The sequence below is a fragment of the Panthera uncia genome, chromosome X (assembly GCF_023721935.1).
Source record: "Panthera uncia isolate 11264 chromosome X, Puncia_PCG_1.0, whole genome shotgun sequence".
In the NCBI taxonomy this organism is placed as follows: Eukaryota; Metazoa; Chordata; class Mammalia; order Carnivora; family Felidae; genus Panthera; species Panthera uncia.
In genome coordinates, this window is record NC_064817.1 from 89,869,860 (window position 1) to 89,883,069 (window position 13,210).

At 38.1% G+C, this 13,210-nt stretch overlaps 1 protein-coding gene across 1 annotated transcript in view; it reads left to right on the forward strand.

The window, feature by feature from the left end:
* The window catches only part of HTR2C (5-hydroxytryptamine receptor 2C), a 155,100-nt gene that overhangs the window by 312 nt on the left and 141,578 nt on the right, over positions 1-13,210 (forward strand). Inside the window, exon 2 of the mRNA XM_049644207.1 lies at positions 4,687-5,000. Coding sequence (XP_049500164.1) covers positions 4,687-5,000 — 314 coding nt within the window. The remainder of the gene's footprint in view (positions 1-4,686; positions 5,001-13,210) is intronic.

Genomic DNA, 13,210 nt, shown 5'->3' on the forward strand with positions numbered 1-13,210 from the left:
GGTTGCTTTCTCCATGGTTCAAATGTAGAAACGGGAAAGGTCCTTTCCTTTTCCTTCCTGCATGGACTAAACAACCAAGAGGGTGAAGTGTCTCCACAAGTTTCTGCTTTTATGAAGAATGGTTGAGAGGCACCTGCTTGGCTCAGTCAATTAAGTGTCTGACTCTTGATTTCGGCTCAGGTCATGATCTCACGGTTCAAGAGTTCGAGCCCTGCATCAGGCTCTTTGCGAACAGCACAAACAGCGCAAAGCCTGCTCGGGATTTTCTCTCTCTGCCTCTCCCCTGCTCACGCTCTTTTGCAAAATAAATAAATAAACATTAAAAAAAAGGAAGAGTTGAGGTTGCAAAAGAATGGGTCAGAAGTCAGGGAGTAGAGGCTGGGGGTGTAGCTAGCCAGAGGAAAACAATGCCATCCTCCAAAGTCTTGACACAATGACCCAGAAGTTAAGGTCAGTAGAATGTCACATAAAGGAAATAAGAATTTGGATCCAGTACTGGGCAATGCTAAATGTAATCTAATCCAAATATATCTTCTTTTTAACTTAAGAAAATGTTGGGCTGCTTTCTTCTAAACCCACTCTTTGAGAAATGGGACATGGAAAAAAAGATCCGGGGGTCTGTCAATTTTGATCAGTACAGTTGGGAAGCCTGGAGTCACCTTGCTCCTACAGTCTCCTCTATGATTTCTGTAAAAGAGCTCATCCAAGAAAAAGCTGATGGATTAGTGTCGGTTAAAACCACGTCAACGCTGGAACCTCTGCAAGACATGCCCCGAGAGCCGTATCTTGGATGTCATTGTACATGGTGGTGACGTTAGTCTCAGAGATGTGTGATTCTGAAAGAACAAGAACAGACAGGAAAAGGAAAGGGTGAAGGACAGTGATAAAGAAAGATAAAGAAGAGTCAAGTATGGGAAATGAAAGGACAGATGTTTCTATTCCGTGCCCCTGGGCCAACTCAGCGGGTAGCCACTGGTCCATATGCCAAAATGTAGGACTGTCATTAAGGGCACCAAATTATTCTGTATGAAATTAATGACTCCATACAGAATTTCGTCCATTCTATTAAGAGAAACAAGGTACCATCCATCTTTTCCCATGGTGTCCATTGGCATAGGCCATGCAAAAACACAGTAGATGTAAAATGTATACATTTTTACATCAAATGATCATCCTGTTCCTCTCCTAAGAATATAGAATCATAGGCTCATTAAACACTTAGCAGCACGGAATAAATTGGCTGCGTTGTTCAGAGAGAAACTGTGGTTTTTGTGTGCATGTTTTATGAGACTTCTGTGGTCTTAATAACAATTAAGCTTTAGGAGCAAGACTTACATTCTTTTTTTTTCTTTCTTTTTTTTTTTTTTTTTTGTAAAAGGACTGTATATATGTCACTGAGTATGCAAATATTAGAAATTAGGTTTAATTGTAATATAGCCAATTCTTGATTACAAAACTATAGAAAATAGGTTTGAACTTTAATAAAAATTATAATGCTTTGCCCATAGTGGTACTCAATAAGAATTTATTAAATTTAATTGAGCTGACCCCAGGAAACTAAAGAAGATACCTTTCAGGATCTTCCCAATAAGACTATTTTATAATTGTCAATAGATATATTTAGATCCTATAAGCTTCCTTAGCAATTCAGTATTTGTCTCTGGACACTTTCATGAAAATTAAAAATATATCTGACCAGCAGAGGAAGGCAAGATCACCACTTCAAGTGTTTCTCTACACACAATAAGACACTCAAATTATAAAATTGGTAATTGTCCAATAGTATTTCATGTATTTTTTATATATGATTGTATCCTACATTCCTCTATTATTCTTAGAGAAATATGGAAAGACTTTGATGTTTTCACAACTTAGAAAACTGAAGTTGGACGCATATTCCCTAGGCAACTTTGATGTTTTCACAACTGACCATTGAAGATGCAGCATTTTACTGTGAGCATAAACTTTTGTGGGACTACCGGAGATGATCGTTAGCGATTGCAAACTAGAATTTAAAAAAAAAAAATTTTAACGTTTTCATTTTGGGGAGGCAGAGAGACAGAGCGCAAGCGGGGGAGGGGCAGAGTGAGAGGGAGACACAGAATCTGAAGCAGGCTCCGGGCTTGGAGCTCCAAGCTGTCAGCACAGAGCCCGACGCGGGGTTCGAACCCACGGCGAAGTGCAGGATCATGACCTGGGCTGAAGTCGGATGCCTAACCGACTGAGCTACCCAGGCGCCCCTAGACTAGAAATTTTTTTAAGTTTATTTATTTATTTATTTTGAGAGAGAGAGAGGAGAGAGAGGAGAGAGAGAGAGAATGAGAATGCTGGAGGGGCAGAGAGAGAGAGAGAGTGAAAGAGAAAGAATCCTAAGCAGGCTCCACACTGTCAGCCCAGAGCCCAATGTGGGGCTGGAACTCACGAACCTTGAGATCACGACCTGAGCCAAAACCAAGAGTTGGATGCTTAAGCGACAGAGTCCCCAGGCACCCCTAAACTAGAATTTTTTTTTTAAATGCCAGAAGGACACGTTTTCATCAGGCAGGCCAGAAAAGACCCAGTTTAAAATTACTGCCTGAGCTTAGTTTTGCATAAAGAGGTATCGTACTAAAAAAATAAGATCAGGATTTGAATTCATCACCAATTATGAAATACATGAGTTTGGGCATAGTTACCACAAAATACTTTTGTTTTAACTTTGAAGACAAAAAGAAAGCTCCGATATTTACTGAGGGCCTATTATGACAAAGGTACTATTTTCAGGACTTTACATGGATTATTGAATTTTCACAACAATCGTATGATAGAGAACATCCTTGTTGTACAGATGAAGAAATTGAGGCTCTGAAAGGTTAAGTGACTGGTCAAAGAATCATTGAGGCCGTGAGGTTAGAAAACTGACCACATGCCCAAAGCAGCAATTACAGTGACAGAATAATTAAAGCTGAGAGCAAATAACTTGCTTCTATTTATTTGGTCCTTTATTTCAATACTTTCTACTCACACTAATCACAGATTACTCATGATACAGATTTTTTGAGTCATCTATCATTTTCGGTATTTTTTTTTTATGTTCCAGGAAAAGAATACAGCCAGCATTTGAAAGAATTCACAGATTATTTGAAAAAAAAATCATTATCTATGTCACCCTCTGTATGTTGCTTAGAATGCCAGGTAACTTTGACTAATGAGGAAGTTATGATAAGCAAAATGTCTGAAATAGTAGTTTTCTATCCTCTGTAGAATGAGAGAGTCAAAATATTTTCATGACTGCTGCGTTATCTTAAAAGACATAGACATGCATTAGCAAGATATTAAGAGAAATGATTTTTAAATCCTCTAGAAAATTACTACAACATTTTACTTGAATTTTAAAATGCTAATAACTGTTCAGGCCAAGAGTTCCAGTTTAAGTTTAGAAAGAATTGCGTGTGTGCAACTCCGTGCGTATAATAATTAGCGATCGTTATGATAGTCGCAATCAAAACATAGAATGCACATTCGCAGGCAGTCCTTGCCTTTAAGCAAGAAATACTGAATATGCTTGTCTTTCTTGTCTATTTTATTCATGAAAATAAACGTTAGTTTTATTCGATCCTTTAGGGATGTACCCTTTGAGAGGGCACTTGATGTATGGAACCTCCATAAATCTCATATCACTCCTGGGGGAAGTTAAATTGGGGTGAGCGAAACATAACCACGTCCATCTCTATTGCATTAGTTTGCCACCCGGCCTGACAGTCCTACTAGCAGAATCTGCAAAACCACGGTCATGAGAAATGCACATTTTAAATGACCGAGGAGATTTTGTATCGAGCACAGGAAAAGCAGCGAACCCGTAGGAACTGGTCATCACCACAAATCAATCATTTTCTAGCCTGGAACAGGGCCCAGAAAACATAGGACAGAAATGAGGAGAGTGTTAGACAGAAGGAAAGTTTATTAATATGTATGGACCCGCATAAAGTCACTCTGCAGCTGTGAGAAGGTAAGAAGAGTTCTAGAAAGAACTCTCTTGGGTTGCCAAAACCCACTCTCCCTCTTCCAACATCTTGCCTGAAGTTTGTCTGAGGACAATTTATTCCTTCTTAGCTTTTCATTTAAAAAGGCAATGTTCAATTTTCTTGTCACAGTCCTGGATACTTAAAGGACAATCTCCTTTCCTTCTGTTGTCATTTGTCTCAGAAAACATCTAGAAGAAATTACTATTTAAAACATATAAAAACAGACCATTACAGGAAATCAAACAATACTTTGGCTTTATATTGCTTGTATAGAGCAGATGTTTAAAACACAGGGTTTGAAATCAGTGACACCTGAATATGGACCCTGCCCCTGCCACCTAGTGGCCCATATTGGCTGGAGAAAGTCACTTAACCTCTCTGAACCTCAGTCTCCTCGGCTACATGATGGATACAAACCAGTACTGACCCCACGAAGTTGTTGTGTGAGACCCAACGAGATTATATATTTATATGTCCATAAGTTAAGTGCTTGACTCATAATGAGCTCTCAATAAAAATATCCTTGGATAGAAAGAAGAAATACTGAGATTTAATTAAGAGACCGGAAATATTGATGATGGTAATGATTCTTGAAGGCAAAGTAGTTGTTTTGCATAAGCAATTTATTGCATATAAGCAATACAATATGAACCTGACAATTTTTTTTTTTCTTCATTTTCAGTGTGCACCTCATTGGCCTACTGGTTTGGCAATTTGATATTTCTGTGAGCCCTGTTGCAGCTCTAGTAACTGACATTTTCAATACCTCCGATGGTGGACGCTTCAAATTCCCAGACGGGGTACAAAACTGGCCAGCACTTTCCATCGTCATAATAATCATCTTGACGATAGGTGGCAACATTCTCGTTATCATGGCAGTAAGCTTGGAAAAGAAACTGCACAATGCCACCAATTACTTCTTAATGTCCCTAGCCATTGCTGATATGCTAGTGGGACTACTTGTCATGCCGTTGTCTCTGCTGGCAATCCTTTATGGTAAGTACACTTTTATTAGTTTTGAAAAACCTCAGATTAGATTGTAAATCTGCGCCAGGTATCACGGTAAACACCCATACGGTTAATGATTCTACTCGTATCATTTGGAAAATGAAGACAAAAGCAAACTGCATGACAGAAGAATTGGATGTGTGCACCATATTCATGAAATAAATCCGTAGCAGAGCTTTCACAAAGCAAAACAGACATTTTGTGATATATTAAAATCATCCAGAGATGCTCTATTGCCCCGTCTCCAGTTGTTAACAATGACAGTTGCCTTGCAATGTACAGAATGGGACAGTGGCAGAAACCTGTTCTCCCCCCTGTGTTCTGGGCAGTACGCAGACCTGGTATCATCTCTTATACAAAGAAGGAAAAAGAGACCCACCGTCTTTCGTAAATATATTGGAAGTGATCTTTTTAAATGTTGGCCAACTAAGTGCTTGGCACATATTAAATACTCAATAACAGCCATTCGTCTTCATGGAGTCTATAATTTATGTTTTTACAAGGCGGTAGGGGCTAACAAATTAATGACTAATTACGTAAGTGCCAGGTCACATCATCACAATACAATCCAGGCATTTAAAGTTTTCATGATATTGATTTTAGAGAGGTTTTTAATGTTTCCTTTTCATGTTGTGCCATCTCTTTACCCTATGCATTTCATATTTTGCATTTTTATTCAAGTGTAATTAACATACCGTGTTATATCAGTTATATTAGTTTCAGGTGTATTAGTGATTAGTGTTATAGTGTTGCATACAGTGTAACTAGTGTTATATTAGTTACGTGAGTTTCAGGTGTACAATATAATGATTGAACAATTCTATGTTCCTCAAAGCTCATCAAGATAATAGCACTCTTCCTGCCCTTCATCCATTTCACTCATCCCCCCCACACTTCCCCTCTGGCAAATACCAGCTTGTTCTCTGTATTGAAGAGTCTGTTTTTTTTTTTTTTTAATTTGTCTTTTTTTATTTGTTTTGTTTCTTAAATTCCACATATGAGTGAAATCATATGGTATTTGACTTTCTGACTGACGTCAATTAGCATTATACTTTCTAGGTCCATCCGTACTGTTGCAAATTACAAGATTTCATTCTCTTTTATGGCTGAGTAATACTCCATAGTATCCATAGGCCACATTTTCTTTCTTCATTCATCTGTCGATGGGCACTTGGGTTGCTTCCATATCTTGGCTATTGTAAATAATGCTGCAGTAAGCACAGGGATGCATATATGTTTTTGAATTAGTGTTTTCATTTTCTCTGGTTACATACCCAGTAGTGGAATGACTGGATCATATGATTATTCTATTTTTTAAATTTTAAACATAAAGAAAAAATCCTCAGGGATTCCAGGTAAAAATAAGGAATGATTTATAGGAGCAAAAGAATGAGACTGACCTCACAAGTAACAAAAACAACAAAGCAAAGGAATAGTGAAGCAATATTTTTCAAAAAGTCAACCATTTGTAAGACGTTTTTTCAAAGGCAAATCTATAGAGAGAACAGATCACTAGTTTCCAGGGACTGAAAGTGGGAGGATGACTGAAAAGGAGTATTTATTTGGTATATCTTAGTCTGGTAGTGGTGTGTATTGTACAGATATATATATGCATATATATATATATATACACACACACATACATATATGCATATATATAATTGTATATACACATATAATTTATATACATATATACATATATATACACATATATAATTACATATACATATATAATTTAAATTTTTACATATACACATCTATAATCTATAATATATATTTTTATTATACAATATAAATATAATATGTAAATATCATATATATACACTCAAAATTTGAAAAACTATAAATCCTTGTGTGCAATTTTAAAAGGGTGAATTTTACTGTATATAAAGTATACTTTAAACTAAAAAACAGAAAAAATATACTCAAAGTTTGAAATGAAGAGTTTGACATCCAGACATGCTAGCCATCAAGTCTATAAAAAGTTCAAAAATATGTTAAACTCAGAGAGTTCTGAACCCATAAGCCATGCTTAAGAAATTAAACGGTGGGGACACCCAGGTGGCTCAGTCGGTTAAGCGTCCAACTTCAGCTCAGGTCATGATCTCACAGTTTGTGGGTTCGAGCCCCACGTCGGGCTCTGTGCTGACAACTCAGAGCCTGGAGCCTGCTTCGGGTTCTGTGTCTCCCCCCTCTCTCTGCCCCTCCCCTGCTCATGCTCTGTCTCTCTCAAAAACAAATAAAAGTTAAAAAACTAAAAAGACAAAATAAATGGTGAATGACATTCAACTAACCAAGGAATGACTGGGAAAATTTCATCCAAAAGACTGATGATGAGCATTTAATATGAGTCATTTTAGAGTGAAGACAAGAATAAACGTGATATAAGGGCAGAAGAGCACTGTTATAGGTTACACAATACATATTATATGTTATATATTCTAAAAAAAAATCAAAAAAATGCAATTAAATTTAGGAAGAGAATAGAAAGGGAAAGAGGAAGAGGAAAGTAAAATAATTTTATTGATTTTTCTATACACAAAAGGTGGGAGTTAAATGATACCATAAAAAAATTGGCAGGGCGCCTGGTGGCTCCGTGGTTAAGCATCTGACTTGGACTCAGGTCATGCTCTCACAGTTGGTGAGTCCCACATCGAGTGAACTCATGCCCTGCTTTGGGTGAGTTCGAGCCCCGCTTTGGGTAAAAACGTGAGTCCCGGGTGAGCCCCGCTCCTCTTTCTCTTTCTCTCCTTCCCTCCCTCCCTCTCTCTCTCTGTCTCTCTCCCTTCTTCTCTGTCTGCCTCTTGCTCACTTGTGCCATCTCTCTTTCTTAAGAAAAATTGGCAAACCAGCGGGTGGAGCTCCAGTGTATTATGCTAAGTGAAATAAGTCAGTCAGAGAAAGACAAATACCATATGATTTCACTCATACGTGGAATTTAAGAAAAAAAAAAAAAAAAGATCAACATGGGGGAAGAAAAGGGAGAGGCAAACCATAAAACAGACCCTTAACTATAGAGAACAAACTAAGGGATGCTGGAGGGGAGGTGGGGGGGGGATGGGTTAAGTGGGTGTGATGGGCATTAAGGGGGGCACTTGTTGGCATGAGCACTGGGTGTTATACGTAAGTGATGAATTGCTAAATTCTATACCTGAAGTCAATACTACACTATATGTTGATTAACTAGAATATAAATAAAAATTTGAAAAAAAAATTGGCAAACCAAAAATTAACAGATTTAATAAGAAAACAGTGGTTTAAGGGCATTGAACATGATACAAAGAAACCATGATATAAATGTGATATTAAAGGGGTGCCTGGGTAGAGGTCGGTTAAGCGACTGACTTCGGGTCAGGTCATGATCTCACAGTTTGTGAGTCCGACCCCCCCATTGGGCTCTGTGCGGACAGCTTGGAGCCTGGAACCTGCTTCGAATTCTGTGTCTCCCTCTCTCTCTGCCCCTCCCCCACTCACGCTCAGTCTCTCTCTTTCTCTCTCTCTCTGGCAAAAATAAATAAGCATTAAATAAATAAATAAATAAATAAATAAATGTGATATTAAAGTTAACCACTAAAACAAACAAGCAAAAACTTCCCAAAACAAAAGAAATATAATTAGTGAGAAAGAAAAAAAAAATCAACTGGAGGAAGAAACACAAGAAAATATAACATCACGCTTTCAACATTATGACAGGAAAACAAATATATCAGTAACAGCAACAAACTTGAATGAACCTAAAAGACAATTAAGAATGAAAAATTTTTACTTTGGCTTAAAAAGGAAAACCCAGCTATATTCTGTATACATGAGAAACTCTTAAAACCCAGTGATTTAGGGGCGCCTGGGCGGCTCAGTCAGTTAAGCGGCCGACTTCGGCTCAGGTCATGATCTCGCGGTCCGTGGGTTCAAGCCCAGCGTCGGGCTCTGTGCTGACCGCTCAGAGCCTGGAGCCTGTTTCAGATTCTGTGTCTCCCTCTCGCTGACCCTCCCCTGTTCATGCTCTGTCTCTCTCTGTCTCAAAAGTAAATAAAACGTTAAAAAAAAATTTTTAAAAATAAAATAAAATAAAATAAAATAAATTAAAAAAAAATAAAACCCAGTGATTTATAATGGTTAAAAATAAAGGAATGAGCAAAAGTGTACCAAGCAAATGGAAGCAGTATGAAAACAGAAATCATGATTTGATGCCTAAAAAGTAAATTTCAAATGAAAAAAGCAGTACAGGGGCGCCTGGGTGGCTCAGTCGGTTGAGCGGCCGACTTTGGCTCAGGTCACGATCTCGCGGTCCGTGAGTTCAAGCCCCGCATCAGGCTCTGGGCTGATGGCTCAGAGCCTGGAGCCTGCTTCCGATTCTGTGTCTCCCTCTCTCTCTGACCCTCCCCCGTTCATGCTCTGTCTCTCTCTGTCTCAAAAATAAATAAATGTTAAAAAAAAAAATTAAAAAAAAAAAAAAGAAAAAAAAAAGAAAAAAGCAGTACAAGTAAAAAAGGATGCTTATTTATAAAAAAACCATAATTAACAATACAGATATAGCAGTTAAGCATATCTACACCACCAATGACACAGAAATACTGTTTATAAGGCAAAATGAAAGAACATGGAAGGAGACCTTTATGAATACATTCTGCTAATGGGAGATTTTAACATACCATATTCAGCATAACAAAGACCGGACCAAAAAATAAAAAGCATATATAGCTCTTATGGAAGTATGTTGAACTTGAAACTTAAAGTTCTATTTTCATAACCTTATCGAAGGAGAGTATACTTTCTTCATAAATACACATGGAACACTCACGAAAATCGATAAAATATTAGGCCACAAAGAAAATATTAGAGCAGTAAAAATATAACAAAAAGTACTTTCTGCTAAGAAGGCAATATTAAAAAATATTGACAAAAGTTTAAAGACCATCTCATGTTGATGTTACAGCAAATTTTTAAACAACTCTTCATCGGGGCGCCTGGGTGGCTCAGTCGGATAAGCATCCGACTTCGGCTCAGGTCATGATCTTGCGGTCCGTGAGTTCGAGCCCCGCGTCAGGCTCTGTGCTGACAGCTGGGAGCCTGGAGCCTGTTTCAGATTCTGTGACTCCCTCTCTCTCTGACCCTCCCCCATTCATGCTGTCTCTCCCTCTCTCAAAAATAAATAAATATTAAAAAAAAAAACAAAACAACTCTTCATCAAAAGGAGGCATGCAAACTGAAATTACAGATTTCTCTAGAAATATGATAGCATAAACACTGCATATAAAAATCTATACAATATGATAGCATAAATAATGCATATAAAAATCTATACAATATACTTAAAGCAGTGATCAGTGGAAAATTCATAGCCCTAATCACATTTATCAGTAAAAATAAAAGCATGCAAATGAATTAAATTCCCAGCAAGCAACCTTAAAAACAAACAAACAAAAAAAAAAACTATAGGGACCCCTGGGTGGCTCAGTAGGTTAAGTGTCCGACTTCGGCTCAGGTCATGATCTCGTGGTCCATGAGTTGAAGCCCCGCGTCGGACTCTGTGCTGTCACCACAGAGCCCACTTCAAATCCTGTCTCCCTCTCTCTCTGCCCCTCCTCTGCTGGTCCTCTCTCTCATTCTCTCTCTCAAAAGTAAAGAAATAAACTTAAAAATATATATATATATATAAAGTAAGCCAAAAGAAAGCACAAAGAAGAAAAAAAAACTAAAGAGAAAAGCAGAAATTGAATGAGAATAGAAAACAATACACCTAATTAATAAATCAAAATCTTGGTTCAGAAAAAATGTTTTAAACAAAATAGAAAATCATCATCTAACTTTAAAAAGGGAAGAAAGCATAAATTTATAAAGTACGATATAATAAGGTGATTAACAAATGAAACAAAATGCCTTTTTAAATCATGAGATAACTTTGTAGGTTTGTATGCAAGTCAATTCAGAACAATAGAAAATAGGTAATTTTCCAAGTGGGAGAATCCAATTACAATGGGCAGAGGACCTGAATAGACATTTTTTTTTTTTCAAAGACGACATATAGATACTCAGCAGGTACATGAAAAGATGCTCAACATCACTGATCATCAGAGAAAACGCAAAGCAAAACCAGAATGAGATATCACCTTACAAATGTCAGAATGGCTGGAATCAAAAAGACAACAAATAACAAGTATTGGTGAGGACGTGGAAAAAAAGAACCTTCATGCACTGTTGGTCGGAATGTAAACTGGTACACCCACTGCGTAAAACAGTATGGAAGTTCCTAAAAACATCAAAAATAGAAATACCATAGGAGCCAATAATTCCACTACTGGGCCTTTATCCAAAGGAAAAGAACCCCACTAAATTAAAGATATGTGCACCCCTATGTTTACTGCAGCGTTATTTCCAATAGCCAAGCTATGGAAGCCTATCTACTTGTTCTTCCTAAAATAATTTATCAATTAATTCTATTCTGATAAAAATGACGAGATTTTTATTTTTTTTAAAAAAAGTGGTATGTTGGGGCGCCTGGGTGGCTCGTCGGTTAAGCGTCCGACTTCAGCTCAGGTCATGATCTCACGGTCCGTGAGTTCGAGCCCCGCATCAGGCTCTGTGCTGACAGCTCAGAGCCTGGAGCCTGTTTCAGATTCTGTGTCTCCCTCTCTCTGTGCTCCTCCCCTGTTCATGCTCTGTCTCTCTCTGTCTCAAAAATAAATAAACGTTAAAAAAAATTTAAAAAATAAAAAAAAATAAAAAAATGGTATGTTGTCATAAAAACATTTAACATAAGTTCTACCCTCTTAACAAATTTTTAAGTGTACATACGTTATTATTGACTACAGGTTCGATGATGTACAGCAGATATCTAGAGCTTATTCATTTTGTTTGACTGAAACTTTATCCCTGTTGATAAGTTCCCATTTTCCATTCCCTCAATCTCTCGGCCACCACCATTCTACTTTTTTTTTTTTTTTCTCATGCTTATTTAAGTTTGAGAGAGAGAGAGAGAGAGACAGAACATGAGTGAGGGAAAGGCAGAGAGAACGGGAGAAACACAATCCGAAGCAGGCTCCAGGCTCCGAGCTGTCAGCACAGAGCCCGACGTGGGGCTCCAACCCACGAACTGTGAGATCATGACCCGAGCCGAAGTCGGACGCTTAACCGACTGAGCCACCCGAGCACCCCCACTCTACTCTTTGATTCTATGAATTTGACTATTTCAGATACCTCAAATAAAATGGACTCAGGCAGTATTTGTCTTTCTGTGACTGGTTGCTTGCACTTAGCCTAATGTCCTCAAGGTTTATCCGTGCTGTCTCATATTGCAGAATCTCCCCTTTTTTAAGGCTAAACAGTATTCCATTGCGCACCTATATATGACATTTTCTTTTTTCGTTCATCTGTTGGTGGACATTCGGGTTGTTTCCGCATCCTGGGTACTGTGAACGGTGCGTCCGTGAACGCAGGAGTGTTGATATCTCTTCAAGATCCTGGTTTCAGTTCTTTTGGACAATACCCAGAAGTGAGATGGTTGTATCAGGTGATAGTTCTGTTTTTAATTTTTGAGGATCCTTCACAGTGTTTCCCACAGCAGCTGCACCGTATTGTGCTTCCACCCATCAGGAGTGAGGGTTCCGTTTTCTCCACATCCTCGCCTTGTTATTATTTCTTGTCGTTTTGATTAACCGTCCTGACAGGTGTGGGGTGCTAGCTCACTGTGGTTTTGATCTGCATTTTTCTGATGATGAGTGATGTTGAGCCTGTTTCCATGTGCAGATTATCCATCTGTATATCATGTTTGGAGAAATGTTTACTCAAGCGCTTTGTCCATTTTTTAATTGGATTATTATGGGTTTTTTTGTTTGTTTGTTTTTTGTTTTCACTTGAGTTGTAAGAGTTCTTTATGCATTTTGGAGATTAACCCTTTATCAGAGATATAAGTTGCAAACATTCTCTCCCCTTTCAAAGTTTGCCTTTTCACTCTGCGATGGCTTCTTTTGCTGTGTAGAAGCTTCTTTGTGTTGTTTACTTTGTCGTTGCCTGTGCTTTGGGTGTCATATCCCTAAAAGCAGTGCCCAGACCAATGTCATGTAGATTTTCCCCTACGCTTTCTTCCAGGGGTTTTCCAGGTTCACGTCTTATGTTTGAGTCTTTTGGATGCGTATCTTACAAGAAACTTTGTTTTCGTGTTTATTTATTTATCTTGTGAGGGGGGGAGGGGCAGAGAGAAG